Source organism: Aethalodelphis obliquidens, unplaced genomic scaffold (genome assembly GCF_003676395.1).
Source record: "Aethalodelphis obliquidens isolate GAN/ISIS:26980383/991018 unplaced genomic scaffold, ASM367639v1 scaffold1, whole genome shotgun sequence".
Taxonomy (NCBI): Eukaryota; Metazoa; Chordata; class Mammalia; order Artiodactyla; family Delphinidae; genus Aethalodelphis; species Aethalodelphis obliquidens.
Window position 1 is genome coordinate 80,507,372 of NW_020837945.1, and position 21,699 is coordinate 80,529,070.

Sequence of the window (21,699 nt, forward strand, 5' to 3'; positions counted from 1 at the left end):
AAAATTAATAAACAGAAACCTCAGTTCATAGAGTTGGGAGACCAGAGGGGAGAGCTCTCACCTGTGACAATAGTACAGTCCTATAGGAAGAAGAAAGACGTTTCTTTCCTGGCAAGGACTCAGCTAATGAAAAGCCATGGACTTTTTGTTTAGTATGGCCCTTCCAACTTCCTTTTCCTCTCCATGAAGGCCTTCTCCTTCGCTTGCTGTTTGGGGGATTGCATGTGGCTCTCCGCAGTTGCAGACCCCAAATCACAACCCTCTGCTGATCCTGAATAAACCCATCTTTGCTGGAGAAATATCTTCAGTCTATTTGTTTTAGGTTAACCTCAGAAAGATGAGGACATTCTTAAGTAAGGCCCTATATCAGAAACAATTAGCTAAAAGTAAGAAGTCATTACAAAGAGAGAGGCAGATGATATGAGAGGCATCTATCCATGGCATGGGGCCTTGGGTGGTTTAGGAGGGATGCAGTCCAGTGTGCAAGTGAACAGTTAAGTCTTATTTCCATTTCCGGGCAACATGATGAGACCAAGAGGAGTCAAAAAGACATACTTTATTAGCCTTCTCTATGTTTGAACTGTTTCTCTGTCCCCCTTTTCCCAACGCCGCTCATCTCCTGTAGGGCAGTATGTCGCCCAGGATCCTCTACGTGGTTCTCAAGGTGGGAGAATAAGAGGGTTGTCCATTTGAGCTGGCCCTGGGCACTCAGCAGAGCGTCGTTCTTTTGAGGGGAAAGGCAGGACAACCGGCTTCCCCTCCATAGGGTCCAGGAAGAGGAAGGAGACATCCAGTGGTTCTCCTTGGGGATCTGTGGTTAGATCCAGCTGCACAGGGAAGGCCTCAACAGGGTCCGTTCCCTGGGAATCTTCAGCCTTGTTATCCAAGTCAGGAAGGTACTGGACAGTTCCTTTGGGCACAGCTTTTGGCTGATGAGTTGTCTGCTGGGGCTCTTCCGCCTTGAACAGGTTCACAGGTCTCGGGTTAACAGTAGGGTTTTCACCTCTAGGGGTGGGAGCCTGAAATAAGAATGCTTTCAAATAAGGGAATGTCCTCCAAGAAAATTCCTGCCATGCCTGGTACTAGATTATGCTGTTCTGTGCCTTTCTGATGGAATTTTCAAAGGGAGACTAGCTAGATGGGCCTCTGATTAAAGGGCTTAAAGGAAATTCCCTGGCATCTAGTAGTTAAGACTGCAGGCTTTCACTGCCATGGGCTTTGGTTCAACCCCTCGTTGGGGACCTAAGATCCCACAAGCCGCATGGCCAAAAAAAAATTTTAAATAAATAAATGGTTAAAAAGCAAAACAGATAAGGGCCAGGGGGAAAGAAACCTTTAGAAGCTTGACTGTAGGCTTCACAAATTTCAGAGCTGAACAATGATCCAGAGAGGTAAGATGGCTTGTTCAAAGTCCCTAGTAAGGTGTCTCCCCACTCCTAGTAGTGGCAGAAGAAGCCACCTCTGGTGATTGTTTATTCTGTGCCAGGCCGAGGGCAGTGCCCTTCAACCAGATCCTCTGACCTGTTTCTCATGGGGATCTGAAGGAGGTAGGTATTGCAATCCAATTCTATAGATGAGGCAACAAAGACTCAGAGAGGTAGGAAATTGTCCATGTTCACACAACTTGTAGGTGGCAGAACAGGACTGGAACCCAGGTGGCCTGTCTTAACCACCCTTTCAACTACACCAGGCTGCCTTATGGTAAGTGCTCAATAAATACTTCTGAAAAAGGATTCAGTATTTCCATGGAAACAACTTCTACCTATGGTTCAGGTAAGAGTCTTTGGGACACTGAATTTAATATCTCAGATGCCTGAGCCACTCAAGCTACAGGGGTCTTACTTATGCTATAGGGACCATGTTGTAACTAAAAGAAAGGGTGACAGGTTTTTCTTTTAGCTACCCTGTGGATGTGGCCTTAGGACACCCTGAATAAAGTGGTGATCATGGATTTTAGGAAAATGAAAGGAGAGGGTAGGGTAGGGGCAACTAAAATAATCTGCTCTTTTATTCACAGAAAGACAACCGATTAGACTAAAAAATACCTCTGATTCAAAGAAGTCACAAGTCACGGAGACCGACTTTTCTGAGTGTCGTTCAGTAAGAGAACCGTGGCAAATACCAACAGGCTAAAAAAAGGAAAATACAATGTCACATGTGTATTACGATTATCAATGATCATAAATGGAAATCAACTTGCTTTCTGATTACATAGACACACAGCCAATCAACACTTTGATGCTCCTACCATGCAATAGGTAGGCTCTGAGCCAATTCTTTAGCTCATCCCTACCAAATAATCACCCAAACTAGGCTAAATTACCTCCAATGAGAGAAACTCAGGATTTCTTGAGGAACAAACTCTATTAGAAAATTCTTTGTATTGAGCAGAAATCTGTGTCTATAGAACAGACACAGAAATCTGGGTCTATCTCTTGGCCACACTTCTACCCTTGGGTCAACTAGAAAACTTGTTTTCATCTCTCATATAGCAGCTCTTTATGTATGTTCCACCTGAGTTTTTGCTTCTCAGACAAGACTACTCTCATCTCCTTAAACTTTTCTTTATTTAAAAATAAAATAAGTTTGTTTTCTTATTAGAAATGTAATAAACAGTTATTTAGAATATGGATAAACAAATAGAAAATAAAAAGACCTGTAACTACATGAAAGGTACCCGTTTCCTGCAGTGATTTGATTTCTTTTCTTCTAACATTTCTTCCTATGCAAACATAATTTTTCTTCTAGAAAAATAGAATTATACTCTTCATAATATTTTATAACTCTCTTTTGTCATTTAACAACATATAGTAAAAATCCATCTATGACACTGAATAGTTTTCTATGATTTTCTTTATAATGGCTACCTAATATTCCTCTGTGTTATTTAACAAGTTCTCTTTTGTTAGAAGCTGGATTGAACCTAATTTTTTTTTTTTTTTTTTTTTTTTTTTTTGGCGGTACACGGGCCTCTCACTGTTGTGGCCTCTCCCATTGCGGAGCACAGGCTCCGGACGCGCAGGCTCAGCGGCCATGGCTCATGGGCCTAGCCGCTCCGCGGCATGTGGGATCTTCCCGGACTGGGGCATGAACCCGTGTCCCCTGCATCGGCAGGCGGACTCTCAACCACTGCGCCACCAGGGAAGCCCTGAATCTAATTTTTTATGTTTAAACATTGAAGCTATTTTCATATATCCTTAGGGTAAATTCCTAGAAGAGAAACTTTAGAGTCATAGAGTATGCATTTTTTTCAAGTGTAAACAGAAGGCCAGTGTAGACCAAGAGAAAATTACAACTGCAGGTCCAGTTATGTAAAAGACTTTAAACTCTTTTCTCTATTTCCTCTCTCATTCTTCCTGGAACTTGGAAGAACCATAGTTAAATAAATGATTGCAGGAGGGGGAGAAAGAGTGAAAGGACAGACCTTGACTCCTTCCTCACAGCAGGTTCTAAGCTCTAGGTCAGGCTTGAGCTACAGGGAGGAGAAAGCTTTGAATTGGATGTGAGATAGAAGTTTTGATTCAGAATTGACTAAAAGGGATTTTTAATACCTGAAAGTGAATCTTAATAATCAAAGTGAAATTGTTCTTATTACTGAATATAACCAGAAAGCTATGTGATCTGCCCAAGATGGCATTGAGAAGTGAGAAAGAGAGATTCTACAGAAGATGATGAAGACATTTTCCCAATTATTCCTTAATATTCAATTGACTGGTTATGAAAGACTTTTGAGAGACATAGTTCAGATTCAAAGACACACATGGGTTGAAAATTAAAAGATGGAAAAAATTTACAATGCAAACAGTAACAAAAAAGAGCTGGGAATGGCTATACAAATATCAGACAAAATTTACTTTAAGACAAAAATTGTTACTAGTGACAAGGAAAAACATTTTATAATGATAAAAGGCTCAATTTATTAGAAAGACATAACAACTATAAATATAATGCCCCTAATAATAGAGCCCCAAAGTACATAGGCAAAACCTGACAGAATTCAAGGAAGACATAGATAATTCAACAATAATGTTGGAAACCTCATTTTCAATAATGGATAAAACAAGTTTGCAGAACATCAACAAAGAAACAGAAGTCTTGAACAACACTATAAACAAATTAAACCTAATAGACAATTACAGAATGCTTTACCTAACAACAGCAGAATACACATTCTTCTCAAGTGTACATGGAACTTTCTCTAGGATATACCTTATGTTAAACCATAAAACAAGCTTCAATACATTTAAAAGAATTGAGATCACACAGAGTACATTCCCCAACCACAATGGGATGAAATTAGACGTGAATAACAGAAGGAAATTGGAATTTTCACAAATATGTGGACATTAAATAACACTCTTAAATAACCAATTGGCCAAAGACGAGATCACAAGGAAAATTAGAAAATATTTGGAGATGAATGGAAACAAAAACAACATGTATAACTTGTGAGATGCAGCTCAATCGTTTCTTAGAAGGAAATCTGTAGATGTAAGTGCTTATATTAAAAGCAAATAAAGATTGTAAATCAATAACCTAAACTTCTACCTTAAAAAGCTAGAAAAAGAAAAGTAAACTAATCCCAAAGCAAACAAAAAGAAGGTTACAATAAAGAGTAGACAGGAAATAAATGAACTAGATAATAAAAAAAAGAACGGAGAAAAAAATGAAACTGAAAGTTGATTCTTTTTTGAAAAATTTAATAAAATTGGCAAAGCTTTAGATAGACTAAGAAAAAAATGACTCAAACTACTAAAATTGGAATTAAATAGGGTACATCACTTCTAATCTTTCAGAAATAAAAATGGAATACTATGAACAATTGTATGCTGGAAAATTGGATAACTTAGATGAAATGGACAAATTCCTAGGAAGATATGAACTACCAAAACTTACTCAAGAAGAAATATAAAACCTGAATAGACTTACAACAAGTAAAGAGATTGAAATATTAATCAAATAATCTTCCCACAAAGGAAAGCTCAGGCCCAGATGGCTTCACTGGGGAATTCTACCAAATATTTAAAGAAGAATGAACATCAACCTTTCACAAATTCTTCCAAAATAAAACAGAAGAGGAGGGAAATTTTCCCAATTCATTATATGAAGCCAATATTAAACTCATATGAAAATCAGGCAGATATGACACAGAAAAACTACAGACCAATGTCTCTTATAAATATGAGATTAAAAATCTTTAAAAGAAAAAAACAACCACTGGTGAACTGAATGCAGGACTTCCCTGGTGGCACAGTGGTTAAGAATCCGCCTGCCAGTGCAGGGGACATGGGCTCGAGCCCTGGTCTGGGAAGATCCCACATGCTACGGAGCAACTAAGCCCATGCACCACAACTACTGACCCTGCACTCTAGAGCCCATGAGCCACAACTACTGAAGCCTACGTGCCTAGAGCCCATGCTTCACAACAAGAGAAGCCACCACAATGAGAAGCCCGTGCACTGCAATGAAGAGTATTCCCTGCTTGCTGCAGCTAGAGAAAGCCCACACGCAGCAACAAAGACCCAACACAACCAAAAATAAACAAATAAACTTTTTAAAAACTCTGAATTCAGAAACATATAAAAGGGGTTATACACCATGATCAACTGTGATTCATCCGCAAAGCACAAGTCTGTTTTAATATAAAAAAATCATTGTTATGTACAATACTAATAGATTAAAGGAGAAAAAGAAAACCAAACGATTATCTCATTAACACAGAAAAGGCATGAGACAAACTCTAACACTGTTTTTTGATAAAAGCATTCAACAAACTAGTAGGACTAGATGGGAACTTTCTCAACTTGATAAAAAAGCAGCTATAAAAAGCCTACAGTTACCATCACATTAAACGATGAAATACTGAATGCTTTCCTCCTAAAATCAGGAATAAGATAAGGATGTCTGCTCTCCCCATCTCTATTCAGCATTGTACTGGAAGTTCTAGTCAAGAAAATTAGGTAAGAATTAAAAGTCATTTAGATTGGAAAGGAAGAACTAAAACTATTTGTAGAAGACATGATCTTGTATACAGAAAATCCTAAGGACTCTACCAGAAAACTATTAGAACTATAAAAACGAGTTCAACAAGGTTACAGGATACAAGATCAAAATATGAAAAATCAATTATACTTCTACATATTTGCAATGAACAATCCAAAAATAAAATTGAGAAGACAAATACATTACATTAGCATCAAAGAGGAAAAAATACTTAGCTATACAAAAAAGTGAAAGTTTTGGACACTGAAGACTACAAAACATTATTAAAAGAAATTAAATAAGTCCTAAACAAATGGAAAGACATCCCATATTCATGGGCTGGAAGAATTACTAATTTTAAGATGACAGTACTTACTATATACATTGGTCTACAGAGTCAATGAAATCCCTATCAAATTTCCTGCTTTTTAAAGATAGAAACTGACAAGCTGATTCTAAAGTTGATTTATTATGAAAATGCAAAGAATCCAAAATACCCAAAATAATCTTAAATAGGAAAAACAAAATAGGAGGGCTCAGACTTCTCAATTCAAAATTTACTACAAACTATAATATTGGAGATAGTGTGGTACTGGTATAAGAATAGATATGCAGATCAATGGAGTAAAATTGAAGGTACAAAAATAAACCCTTACAGAGAGAGCAGATAGCAGAAGCAAGAAGAATTACAATCTTGCAGCCTGTGGAACAAAAACCACATTCACAGAAAGATAGATAAGATGAAAAAGCTATGTACCAGATGAAGGAACAAGATAAAACCCCAGAAAAACAACTAAATGAAGTGGAGATAGGCAACCTTCCAGAAAAAGAATTCAGAATAATGATAGTGAAGATGATCCAGGACCTCAGAAAAAGAATGGAGGCAAAGATTGAGAATATGCAAGAAATGCTTAACAAAGACCTAGAAGAATTAAAGAACAAAGAAATAGAGATGAACAATAAAATAACTGAAATGAAAACTACACTAGAAGGAATCAATAGCAGAATAACTGAGGCAGAAGAACGGATAAGTGACCTGGAAGACAGAATGATGGAATTCACTGCTGCAGAACAGAATAAAGAAAAAAGAAAGGCAAAGAAATGAAGACAGCCTAAGAGGCCTCTGGGACAGCATTAAATGCAACAACATTCGCATTATAGGGGTCCCAGAAGGAGAAGAGAGAGAGAAAGGACCAGAGAAAATATTTGAAGAGGTTGTAGTCGAAAACTTCCCTAACATGGGAAAGGAAATAGCCACCCAAGTCCAGGAAGTGCAGAGAGTCCCATACAGGATAAACCCAAGGAGAAACACACCAAGACACATAATAATCAAATTGGCAAAAATTAAAGACAAAGAAAAATTCTTGAAAGCAGCAAGGGAAAAATGACAAATAACATACAAGGGAACTCCCATAAGGATAACAGCTGATTTCTCAGCAGAAACTGTACAAGCCAGAAGGGAGTGGCATGATATACTTAAAGTGATGAAAGGGAAGAAGCTACAACCAACATTACTCTACCCAGCAAGGATCTCATTCAGATTCGATGGAGAAATGAAAAGCTTTACAGACAAGTAAAAGCTAAGAGAATTCAACACCACCAAACCAGCTCTACAACAAATGCTAAAGGAACTTCTCTAAGTGGGAAACACGAGAGAAGAAAAGGACCTACAAAATCAAACCCAAAACAATTAAGAAAATGGTCATAGGAACATACATATCGATAATTACCTTAAACGTGAATAGATTAAATGCTCCAACCAAAAGACACAGGCTTGCTGAATGGATACAAAAACAAGACCTATATATATGCTGTCTACAAGAGACCCACTTCAGACCTAGGGACACATACAGACTGAAAGTGAAGGGATGGAAAAAGATATTCCATGCAAATGGAAATCAAAAGAAAGCTGGAGTAGCAATACTCATATCAGATAAAATAGACTTTAAGATAAAGAATGTTACAAGAGACAAGAAGGACACTACATACTGATCAAGGGATCAATCCAAGAGGAGGATATAAAAATTATTAATATATATGCACCCAACATAGGAGCACATCAATCCATAAGGCAACTGCTAATAGCTGTAAAAGAGGAAATCAACAGTAACACAATAATAGTGGGGAACTTTAATGCCTCAGTTGCACCAATGGACAGATCATCCAAACAGAAAATTAATAAGGAAACACAAGCTTTAAATGACACAATAGACCAGATATATTTAATTGATATTTATAGGACATTCCATCCAAAAACCGCAGATTACACTTTCTTCTCAAGTGTGCATGGAATATTCTCCAGGATACATCACATCTTGGGTCACAAATCAAGCCTCAGTAAATTTAAGACAATTGAAATCATATCAAGCATCTTTTCTGACCACAATGCTATAAGATTAGAAATCAATTACAGGGAAAAAACCGTAAAAAGCACAAACACATGGAGGCTAAACAATATGTTACTAAATAACCAAGAGATCACTGAAGAACTCAAAGAGGAAATCAAAAAATAACTAGAGACAAATGACAATGAAAACACGATGATCCAAAACCTCTGGGATGCAGCAAAAGCAGTTCCAAGAGGGAAGTTTATAGCTATACAAGCCTACCTCAAGAAACAAGAAAAATCTCAAATAAACAATCTAACCTTACACCTAAAGGAACTAGAGAAAGAAGAACAAACAAAACCCAAAGTTAGCAGAAGGAAAGAAATCATAAAGATAAGAGCAGAAATAAATGAAATAAAAACAAAGAAAACAATTGCAAAGATCAATAACACTAAAAGTTGGTCCTTTGAGAAGATAAACAAAATTGATAAACTATTAGCCAGACTCATCAAGAAAAAGAGGGAGAGGACTCAAATCAATAAAATTAAAAATGAAAAAAGAGAAGTTACAACAGACACCGCAGAAATACAAAGCATCCTAAGAGACTACTACAAGCAACTCTATGCCAATAAAATGGACAACCTGGAAGAAATTCTTAGAAAGGTATAACCTTCCAAGACTGAACCAAGAAGAAATAGAAAATATGAACAGACCAATCATAAGTAATGAAATTGAAACTGTGATTAAAAATCTTCCAACAAACAAAAGTCCAGGACCAGATGGCTTCACAGGTGAATTCTATCAAATATTTAGAGAAGAGCTAACACCCATCCTACTCAAACTCTTCCAAAAAACTGCAGAGGAAGGAACACTCCCACAGTCATTCTATGAGGCCACCATCACCCTGACACCAAAACCAGACAAAGATACTACAAAAAAAGAAAATTACAGACCAATATCACTGATGAATATAGATGCAAAAATCCTCAACAAAATACTAGCAAACAGAATCCAACAACACATTAAAAGGATCATATATCATGATCAAGTGGGATTCATCCCAGGGATGCAAGGATCCTTCAATATATGCAAATCAATCGATGTGATGCACCATATTAACAAACTGAAGAATAAAAACCATATGATTATCTCAATAGAGGCAGAAAAAGCTTCTGACAAAATTCAACACCGATTTATGATACAAACTCTCCAGAAAGTGGGCATAGAGGGAACCTACCTCAACATAATAAAGGCCATATATGACAAACCCACAGCAAACATCATTCTCAGTGCTGAAAAACTGAAAGCATTTCCTCTAAAATCAGGAACAAGACAAGGATGTCCACTCTCACCACTATTATTCAACATAGTTTTGGAAGTCCTAGCCATGGCAATCGAGAAGAAAAAGAAATAAAAGGAATACAAATTGAAAAGAAGGAGTAAAACTGTCACTGTTTGCAGATGACATGATACTGTACATAGAGGATCCTAAGGATGCCACCAGAAAACTACTAGAGCTAGTCAATGAATTTGGTAAAGTTGCAGGAAACAAAATTAATGCACAGAAGTCTCTTGCACTCCTATACACTAATGATGAAAAATCTGAAAGAGAAATTAAGGAAATACTCCCATTTACTATTGCAACAAAAAGCATAAAATACCTATGAATAAACCTACCTATGGAGACAAAAGGCAAAAGTTTCCCACCTAGGCAGAAAACTATGTCTACTGATGAAATTAAAGATCATACCAACAGATGGAGAGATATACCATGTTCTTGGATTAGAAGAATCAATATTGTGAAATTGACTATACTACCCAAAGCAATCTACAGATTCAATGCAAGCCCTATCAAATTACCAATGGCATATTTTAAAGAATTAGAACAAAAAAATCTTAAAATTTGTATGGAGACAAAAAAGACCCCGAATAGCCAAAGCAGTCTTGAGCGAAAAAAGTGGAACTGGAGGAATCAGACCCCCTGACTTCAGACTACACTACAAAGCTACAGTAATCAAGACAATATGGTACTGGCACAAAAACAGAAACATAGACCAATGGAACAAGATAGAAAGCCCAGAGATAAACCCATACACCTATGGTCAGCTAATCTATGACAAAGGAGACAAGGATATACAATGGAGAAAAGACAGTCTTTTCAATAAGTGGTGCTGGGAAAACTGGACAGCTATATGTAAAAGAATGAAATAAGAACACTCCCTAACACCATACACAAAAATAAACTCAAAATGGATTAGAGACCTAAATGTAAGACCAGACACTATAAAACTCTTAGAGGAAAACATAGGAAGAACACTCTTTGACGTAAATCACAGCAAGGTCTTTTTTGATCCACATCCTAGAGTAATGGAAATAAAAACAAAAATAAACAAATGGGACCTAATGAAACTTAAAAGCTTTTGCACAGCAAAGGAAACCATAAAAAAGATGAAAAGACAACCCTCAGAATGGGAGAAAATATTTGCAAATGAATCAACAGACAAAGGATTAATCTCCAAAATATATAAACAGCTCATGCAGCTCAATATTAAAAAAACAAACAACCCAATCCAAAAATGGGCAGAGGGCCTAAATAGACATCTCTCCAAAGAAGACATACAGATGGCCAAGAAGCAAATGAAAAGCTGCTCAACATCACTAATTATTAGAGAAATGCAAATCAAAACTACAGTGAGGTATCACCTCACACCAGTTAGCATGGGCATCATCAGAAAATCTAGAAACAGTAAATGCTGAAGAGTGTGTGGAGAAAAGGGAACCCTCTTGCACTGTTGGTGGGAATGTAAACTGATACAGCCACTATGGAGAACAGTATGGAGGTTCCTTAAAAAAACTAAAAATAGAATTACCATATGACCCAGCAATCCCACTACTGGGCATATACCCAGAGAAAACCATAATTCAAAAACACACATGCATCCTAATGTTCATTGCAGCACTACTTACAATAGCCAGGTCATGGAAGCAACATAAATGCCCATCAACAGACAAATGGATAAAGAAGATGTGATACATATATACAATGGAATATTACTCAGCCATAAAACGGAACGAAATTGGGTTTTTTGTTGAGACGTGGATGGATCTAGAGACTGTCATACAGAGTGAAGTAAGAGAAAAACAGAAAGAGAAAAACAAATATCGTATATTAATGCATATATATGGAGTTAGAAAAATGGTACAGATGAACTGGTTTGCAGGGCAGAAATTGAGACACAGATGTAGAGAACAAACGTATGGACACCAAGGGGGGAACGTGGCAGGGGATGTGGTAGTGATGTGATGAATTGGGAGATTGGGATCAACATGTATACACTGATGTGTATAAAATTGATGACTAATAAGAACCTGCTGTATAAAAAAATAAATAAAATAAAATTCAGAAAAAAGGGCTTCCCTGGTGGCGCAGTGGTTGAGAGTCCGCCTGCCGATGCAGGGGACATGGGTTCGTGCCCCAGTCCAGGAAGATCCCACATGCCACAGAGCGCGGCTTGGCCCGTGAGCCATGGCCGCTGAGCCTGCGCGTCCGGAGCCTGTGCTCCGCAACGGGAGAGGCCACAACAGTGAGAGGCCCGCGTACCGCAAAAAAAAAATTCAAAAAAAAAAAAAACCTCTTACATTTATAGTCAGTTGATCTTCAAAAATATGTCAATACAATTAAATGGGGGAAATCATAGCCTTTTCAACCAATGGTGCTGGGACAACTGGAGATCCACAAGCAGAAGAATGAAGTTTAACCTCCTACCTCATATCATATACAAAAATTAACTCAAAAATGGGTCAGAGGGGACTTCCCTGGCTGTCCAGTGGATGAGACTCTGTGCTTCCAATGCAGGGACAGGGGTTTGATCCCTGGTCGGGGAACTAAGATCCCGCATGCAACTAAGATCCCACATGCCATGCAGTGTGGCCAAAAAAAAAAAAAAAAAGAAAGAAAGGGTCAGAGACCTACAGCTAAAACTATAAAACTCTGAGAGGAATACAGAGGAGTAAATCTTAATGATCTTGGGTTAGGTAATGGATTCTTAGATATGACACAAAAAGCACATTCAACAAAAGAAAAAATATAAAGAAGATTTCATTAAAATTAAAAAATTTTGGTACTTCGAAGAACATCATCAAGAAAATGAATAGACAAATCAGAGAATGGGAGAAAATATTTGAAAATCATGTATCTGATAAGGGGATTATATCCAGAATATGTAAAGAATTCTTACAATTCAACAATAAAAAGATAAATAATCTAAGTTTTAAATGACAAAGGATTTGAATAGACTTTCCTCCAAAGAATACATACAAATGGCCAAAAGCACATTAAAAGATACTCAATCATTAGCCATTAGGAAAATTCAAATATAACCAAAATGAGAGACTACTTCATACTCAGTAAGATAGCTATAATAAAAAGGACAGATAATAATAATAAGCATTGGCAAAAACATGAAGAAATTGAAACCCTCACATGTTGCTGATGGGATTATGAAACTGCTGCCATCACTTTGGAAAACAGTTTGCAGTTAGTTAAAAGGTTAAACACAGAATTCTCATATGACCCAGCAGTCCCACTCCAAGGCGTGTACTCAAAAGAAATGAAAACATATGTATACATAAAAACTTATACACAGGGAATTCCCTGGCCATCCGGTGGTTAGGACTCGGTGCTTTCACTGCCATGGGCCTAGGTTCAACCCTTGGTTGGGGAACTAAAATCCCGCAAGCCAAAAGAAAAAAAACTTATACACAAATGTTCATAGTAGTACCATTCATAACATCTCAAATGGGGAAACAACTCAAATATCAATCAACTGTGGAATGGATAAACAATACATGGTATATCCGTGCAATGAAATATTATTTGGCCATTAAAAGAAATGAAGCACTGATATATCAATGCTGAACAAGGATAACCCTTGAAAACATTTTGCTAAGTGAAAGAAGCCAGACACAAAAGGCCACATACAGTGTGATTCCATTATATAAAATGTTCAAAAAATGTAGTCATAGAGTCAGTAAGTAGACTAGTGGCTTCCCGGGGCATAGGCGAGAGGGCAAGGGGAATGACTGCTAATGGATATGGAGTTTCTTTTTGGGCTGATGAAAATATTCTAAGATTAGATAGTGGTGATGACAGCACAACTCTATGAATAGACTAAAAAACACTGACTTGTACACCTGAAAAGGGTGAATTTTATGGTGTGTGAATTATATCTTAATAAAATTTTATTATAACTAAGTGAATAAGGGGGGAAAAATGCTTGCATTTTTCCTAATTGTGCTACAATACATTTTGCCAATTGACGTTCCTACTAGGTGTGCTTGAGATAGTTTCAGGGCACCCTCCCCATCTTGGCTGCATTCTTTGAAAGAAGCCCTGTTTCACTTTGTCCTTCTTAAAGAGTGGTCCAAGGAATGGAACACCATGCTGTATTCCAAATGTAACTGGGTCTGTTTGGATAAAAGCAGGACTACCACCAACCACTGAGGAGAGTTGTCTATATTTTTATAGCCTCCTATGATCATATTTTGCAAAGCCATCACATTGCTGATGAAAACTGCATTTACAATCAAATATTATTGCATCTGGGCCATCTCTAACTAGTCAGTTGCTCCTTAAGGGGAAGAAAAGTGTCTCGTGCATTACAACACTTCATGTATAATTTATGCTCAATAAACATATATAGATGATCTGTGAGCACAAAGCTTAAATTATGAAGACATTCAACAATACTCACCACAGAGTTAGGGGGTTGAAGTGCACAGCTGCTAGCCTGGGACTTGGGACATGACTCTTGGATTAAATATTCTACAAAGTAGGCAGCGCCAAACACCCACTGGTAGGAGACGAGAGGTGAGAAATAAAAATCAAACCTTCTCAAGTGGAGAAATGAGTCAGGTTTGGCAACATTATATTTACAGAAACCATACATTCCCAGAGTCATTGTCAACACGGGTCTCTTTTTGTCCCTGTAATCCCCACCATGATCAAACCATGTATTATGATTTTGTTGTTTAGAAAACATATTCACCATACCTTTCTTCCCTTCTTAAGGATTTAACTGGGCTCTAAAAACCTTCCCCTGGGGGAGCTTATTTTTCCTCATGTAAATTTGTTTTTAAATTAGCTTTTCTCCATATGATAGATATCAACATAATTCAGGTACAAATGAACATTTCCCCTAACCCATAAAACTCAACATCCACTCCTGTACTTAAAACACAGAGTAGAACTTGACTTGCTAAGTGGTCCAAGGTCAACCAGATATGGGAATGTGGTAGTAAATAGTGAACCTAAGTAGAATAACCCAAGGAGACTATGAGTCCATTTCCCTTCTTGCCTTCAGGGCAATGAAGTAAAATCATACCACACAACTCTAACAGAAATCCCATGGAATGACTCAGAAACTAAAACATGATTGAATGTGCATCAGGGTTACCAAAGGTAGGGAATGAAGCAAAGGCTCTTAGGGTTCTAATCAAAAAGAGGGCCTCGATAGCGATAGCAACAGTTATGAGACATATTGTTGTAACTGGCCTTTCAGCCTCACCTGCTTAGAAGTCTTGGTGATTTTGACGAGAGAATACTGCTTCGAGGGGCCCTTATCGTTGTATCTTGCAAGAGACTCAGTAGCAGCTTCCAGGAACTTGGGGTTTGACAAATCATGGGGGCTGGAGCTGGGGCAGTCAGGGCATATCGTGGTAATCTTGCGTCGAGAAACTGTTGATGCCAAAGGGAGCAAGTTTAAAAATAAAACTCCTTAATGATACATAATCCTATAAATCATATGATCACAACAGAAGCAGAGATTGAAAGAAAAAAAGATAATGCTCAGCTTTGTCAAGGATGGAGTGGAAAAGCATTATTTAGAAAGAAAGTTAGCTTACTGCAGAGTTTTCTGCAATGAGCGTGTATTACTTTCATAATTTAAAAGGAAACAAAGCAATATTTTTTCACCTTACGCAAATTTTTTTACCCTAGGAATTTAGTTAAAAAACACATAATATAGTACAGTTGACCCTTGAACAGCACGGTGGTTAGGGGTGCTGACCCTCCAGACAGCCAAAAATCCCAGTTTAACTTTACATTCAGCCCTCCGTATCCACAGTTCTGCAACCATGGATTCAACCAACTGCATACAGTGTAATATTACAGTATGTATTTAGTGAAAAAAAATCCATGAGTGGACCATGATAGTTAGTTCAAACCCATGTTGTTCAAGGGTCAACTGTATATTGGTATAAAAACATTTTCCTAATTAGCTCAATATCTTCCACCATTATTGCCTCTGTAAAGCAGACTGAGTTGGGATTTCATTACCGTCATGTTTTATTTCCCTTTTAGTCGCCAACACCTAACATAATGTCTAATGCATGGTTGGTGCTTAGTAAATACCTGCTGAATGAATGAGTGAGTGAATGACATACGGAAGGTGGAAGCACACCCTCTTTGGTTAGAAAATGCAAGTAAGCTGGAAAATAAAAGTTGATCAAATCACTGTATGACTGGATAGGATAATCACACTAATGGTACAGCTAGAATGTCTGATTGGAGGAGCTGGGGGGTGGCAAAACTTGTATAAAAGTCAGGCTAGGAAACTTGTCTAGCAGTTGTTTTGACAAAGCAAGCACATTGTTTTGATCAACTGTGTGTTTATTTGGATGTATTCGGGCATTTTGTGGGGAAGTTACACCCACAGCTGTCACTCCCGGCACCATCCCCACACGTCATTTCCTGACCTCCCATACTTCAGGTATCTAGGACTTCCATTTAAGACCTGATCCATTTTATTGGCTGTTGTCCTCTAATTTAGGCGAGTCTCATCTTCACAACCAGGAAGGTTTAGATCTGTTGCCCTCTCAAAGGAACCAACGGCATTATTATCACCTAGAGCTTGTTAGAAATGCAGAACCTCAGGCCCTGCCCCATACCTATGGAATCAGAATCTGCACTTGAACAAGATCTCCCAGGGGAGTCACACACACACAAAATAGTTTGATGAGTAGCCATATCCTATTTTCCCATGCCATGGATGCTTGCTGTTCAAAGAGAGACCCAGAATGAATGTATGTATTTATTAATTTATTCAATGATATTACAGACTCCTTACACTTGATAGGAACTGGGGGAGAGTTGTAGCAGACAGGAAGAAGGGATAAAACGTTCTACACAATATCAGACAGAAGACCCCAAATCAAGGCAGTGCATGGTCTGTACTCCATGAATGGTTAGGTTAAAGTTGTGTAGGGCTGTAGAATAGGAAAGCACCACTTTTTGTTTGTTTTTTGAGGGGAGGGGGAGTTTCTTGAATAGAGAACAGTGGGGGAGGAAGCAGCATTGACAATGATCTTTAAAGAATGCTTATGAGTTCCAAGGGCAGAGGTTATCAGTGGAGGGCATCCTCAGCAGAGGGAGAAGAACAAACAAGATGCAGAGATTGGAAGGTGTGATGTGTATTCAGAAAATAGTGAGCGATCCAGTTGAATGGAGGGCAGAGTTGGTATAGTCAAGGTAATAAGGCAGAAATAGCTAGAAAGGAAGCCTGGGGACCAGTCAAAGAGGTTATGCCATTTATGTCCGACTGAAAATTTAGGATTTGATGTAGGACACAATGTAGATTAATTGTGGGAAGAGGAGCAGTGCAAGTGTTGGATATATGAAGAACTTGGCTTTGGAATGAATAGGAAGTAAGGATGGGAGAAACCCTATACACTATAGCATAGTATAGTTAAATACTCTTTTTCCATCTATTATTAAAATGCACAAAATCAAAGTGATCTCTTACCTGGGCGAAGAGTACAATTATAAGCAGGTAAATAGAAAATTCTTCTTGCCTTATTAATGTAAAATATTGCTTTGCATTGACCATAAACCTGGAACCAACAAATACATTTTATGACGCAGTGGAATGAACTAAGACTTTTAAATACCCCCAGAATGAAATTGGACATTTCTTTTTTTTTTTTTTTTTTTTTTTTTTTGCGGTACGCGGGCCTCTCACTGCTGTGGCCTCTCCCGTTGCGGAGCACAGGCTCCAGACGCGCAGGCTCCGGACGCGCAGGCTCAGCGGCCACGGCCCACGGGCCCAGCCGCTCCGCGGCATGTGGGATCTTCCCGGACCGGGGCACGAACCCGTGTCCCCTGCATCGGCAGGCGGACTCTCAACCACTGCGCTACCAGGGAAGCCCTGGACATTTCATTTTTAAAGAACAAGAAACTTAAGGTCAATTTTAGTAGTTTGGGGTGGGGAAACGGCCAGCTGATCATTAAACAGTTTAACCTTCTCCTGAGACACAGCTTGACTTCTTCCCAGCCTCCTTCCTGCTTAGGTGAGACTGTGTGTAACTGAGTTCTAACCACAGCATGGTGAGCAGAAGTGATGTGTAACCACTTCCAGGTCTAGCCCATAAAGCTCTCCCACGTGCTATCTGTCCTCCGTGCTCTTTCCCTTTCCATAGCTTGATGCAGATGAGCATGGTGACCACAGAAGCCACGCGCTGAAGGCAGCAGAGTCTAGGGCCACAACATGGAAGGTACCTGGGTCTCCAAATCACTCCTGGAGGAAGGCCCCTTCCTGATCAAGAATTTCTATTTTGAACTTCATGTGAATGGGGATCAACTTCTATCATTTTGCAATCAGTATACGCTTTTTAGTGTATGTGTTATAGCAGCTAGTGTCACCTTAACAAATGTAATTCACAATACGGTAAATAGACTATTTGCTTTTCAAAACCAGGTAGGTGCAGTTTGACGAATTTGGTTAAATGATTAGAAAAAGATATCTTGGTCAAATAGTTCACTTCTAAACACTTATATCACACTCCTGTACTCATAAAATTTCATATAAATTAATGAAAATAATCTCAGGATAATTGAGAACCAAATGAAAACTCACTACGTTATTTTCAAGCCTCTTCTATGGTCATCTTTAATAGGATCAATTCTGACTCCCTTTAGGTTCTATGATTCCAGGAAATCCTTCCATGGAACCTCTGAGAGCTCCCATACCATAGCCCTCCCTGTGTCCAGCCTCAAATCTCATATCAGTGTTCAGTGAAACAAACTTAAGCAAAAGAAAACAAATTAAAAAGTTCCCCCTCCATTACTTCTACAGTTTTCCTTAGACACGCTTCTAGAGCACTACGCTTTAGATCTTTTTTTCTCAATTTAAACACTAGCTCAGAGCCTACAGAAAGGTCTTGGAGGTAGGAAATAATTTGGGGGCAACTTTTCAATTCTGGTGTTATGACCCCAGTGGGAGCCTCAGACACGCCTCTGATTAAACTCTATTTTGTCTGTAGAATTGGAATAACCACATAGGCACCCCGCCAAAGAGATTTTAAAGAGGGACATTTAAAGACGGTACACATTGAACCATCTTCATGCTGTAGACGGAGAACACCTAGTTTTCCCCCTCGAGCTCCTGGACACAAGTACTCACCGATTGATGTAAGATCCTCACCCCACAATTCTTCCACGACTTCCTGCTGAGCACATGGCAGCCAGTCTCTAACACGTCCAGCGTGAAATAGAACAGAGACCCCAGACCAGCCTGTGGGAATGGGAGGAGAAATGCACAACCCACATGAAGCAGAAACCCCTAAAGACCACCAAAAATGTCCCTGTTTTATGGCAAAGCCAAAGGCTATGACGTTTGTGAAGATTTCTTATAAACGGTGGGACACACGTTTCTGAGCAGATACCGTTAGCACTTGTTTCTAATAACAGTAAGAACCTGTAGCACCCTGGCAGAGGAGAGCAACATGTACTCAACAGGGTTTCTGATTTGGAAAACACCTGCCAACAGGTGTCTCTGGGTTCCCGTGCCCTGGCCAGCCTCCTCAAATTGTGCAAACACCTGCCCCAGAGGGTACTGCCACTTACCTCTTGTGGGTGTTCACGGGCATCGCTCACTCGGTTGAGGCTCAGCACATAGCCGTCCTTTTGGTCCCTGTTGATGTCCTGCAGGATGAAGTTCGCGATATCCAGCACATCTGAGCTGTTGCAGCCAAGGGAGAAGAGAGGCGGGGGGCCGAGGACTGGATGGGGTGGAGATCGAGCCCCACAGCAGGCGGCCAGGGTGCAGAGCACCAGAGGTAGGAACAGACTCATCCTGTCGGGGGCAAGGCCCAGGAGGGGTCAGTATGCAGAGCTGCAGGCACCAGGCTGTATATAGGGCTCTGAGGCCAACTTGAGCAGCTTTGTGATTACAAGCTAAACCAGTGATCAGGTTTTGAAGCACAATGTCCTATTTTATCTCTTTGAATTCTAAATGTGGATTTCCCTGAGTCAGTACTTTGGATGGGATTTGCCACTATCTGTAACCTTAGACCCCTGAGTAATCTCACATTCATGTATACATGTAAACAGATGTCAGTTTCCTAACCATTTCCCAAGAAATCAAAATAAACCCTTGGGTCAAGGCTCCCAAGAGGTCATGATTGAGTTCTGGTTTGTGTCCAGCGCTCCAGCTGAGTCAGAATATGCCCCTAGCACCTTGCCTCTAGCTGATGTCCTGGCCACACTGATCTTTATCTCCATCTTGGAGCCCAGAATCACGGTGCTAACGGGGCTCAGTGACTTCATGCTCCACCTCCCAGGATCACCATTCTTGTTATATCTGAAAAAGGGCTTTAACCCCATATCATCTACATAAAGGCCCCCATGAGATTCCTAAAGCACTTTGGGATCTGGCTAGAAACAGTTTTGTTTAGCATACATACAGATGGCCAATAGGCACATGAAAAAATGCTCAACATTGCTAATTATTAGAGAAATGCAAATCAAAACTACAATGAGGTATACGTCACACCAGTCAGAATGGCCATCATTAAAAAGTCTACAAATAATAAATGCTGGAGAGGGTGTGTTGCACTGTTGGTGGGAATGTAAATTGGGGCAGCCACTATGGAGAACAGTATGGAGCTTCCTTAAAATACTAAAAACAGAGTTGTCATATGATCCAGCAATTTCACTCCTGGGCATATATCCAGAGGAAACTCTTAATTCAAAAAGATACATGCACCCCAATGTTCTTAACAGCACTATTTACAATAGCCAAGTCATGGAAGCAATCTAAGTGTCCATTGACAGATGAATGGATAAAGAAGATGTGAGATTATATATATATATATATATATATATATATCATGGAATGTTACTCAGCCATAAAAAAGAATGAAATAATGCCATTTGTGGCAACATGGATGGACCTAAAGATTATCATACTAAGTGAAGTAGGACAAAGACAAATATGTGATATTGCTTATATGTGAAATCTAAAATATGACACAAATGAACTTATTTACAAAACAGAAACAGACTCACAGACATAGAAAACAAGCTTATGGTTAACAAAGGAGAAAGGGGTGAGGGAGGGATAAATTAGGAGTTTTGGATTAGCAGATACAAACTACTATATATAAAATAGATAAACAACAAGGTCCTACTGTACAGCACAGGGAACTATATTCAGTATCCTGTAATAAACCATAATGGAAAAGAATATGAAAAAGAATATGCATACATATGTATAACTGAATCACTTGACTGTACATCCAGAAACCAACACAACTAATATAGTTTTAAATCAACTATATTTCAATAAAAAATAAAATTTTTAAACTTTTAAAAAAAGGTGTTCTATTTAGCCTCATTTAGTTTTTTTAAAACAAGGACTTCATTTACATTTTAAAGAAGTGAGGGACTTCCCTGGTGGAGCAGTGGTTAGAGTCCACCTACCAATGTAGGGGACATGGGTTCTATCCCTGGGCCGGGAAGATCCCACATGCCGCGGAGCAACTAAGCCCATGCGCCACAACTACTGAGCCTGCGCTCTAGAACCCGCGAGCCACAGCTACTGAGCCCATGTGCCACAACAAGAGAAGCCACCTCGATGAGAAGCCCACGCACTGCAACGAAGAGTAGCCTCCACTCTAGGCAACTAGAGAAAGCCAGTGAGCAGCAACAAAGACCCAGTGCAGCCAAAAATAAATTAATTAATTAATTTAAAAAGAAAAGTGAATGGCGTGTCAATAGTTCTTGCATCACACTCCAATTCTACACTTTTTTCTATGGATCTGTGTGGGAGCAAACTTGTTCAGAGGCTAAAACCTAATACTATTGTTAAGAGATAGATAATGATTGGAGGGTGGGCTGAAATACAGGAATACACTGGTTCGGACCCTGGCTTTTCTCTTTTAGCTTCTGCTTGGGGTTCCACTTGGAAGTTACTACTGACTGGAACTGTACAAAGCACAAACATCTTTTAAAACTTTCTATTTGAAAACACATACACACATCAGAAATAGCTTGTCACAAGAGAAGGGAAGCTTCTAGACTAGGCTACCATAGAAGGTATTCTATAGAACCCTG

The 21,699-nt window shown here is 39.0% G+C and overlaps 1 protein-coding gene across 3 annotated transcripts; it reads right to left on the reverse strand.

The window, feature by feature from the left end:
- Positions 1-659: 659 nt before the first annotated feature.
- FETUB (fetuin B) lies at positions 660-19,437 on the reverse strand. 3 transcript variants are annotated; one of them, XM_027109152.1, is made up of 7 exons: positions 19,210-19,437; positions 18,767-18,877; positions 17,111-17,198; positions 14,876-15,045; positions 14,063-14,161; positions 2,046-2,129; positions 660-1,019 (listed from the first exon to the last, which is right to left on the reverse strand). In XM_027109152.1, exons 1-7 carry the CDS (start codon positions 19,435-19,437, stop codon positions 660-662), a joined length of 1,140 nt encoding a protein of 379 aa, XP_026964953.1. The 3 variants fall into 3 exon arrangements, with proteins under 3 accessions (XP_026964953.1, XP_026965044.1, XP_026965129.1); XM_027109243.1 differs by lacking the exon at positions 18,767-18,877; XM_027109328.1 differs by lacking the exons at positions 17,111-17,198; positions 18,767-18,877 and having other exon boundaries at positions 19,206-19,437.
- Between the last annotated feature and the right edge of the window lie 2,262 nt (positions 19,438-21,699).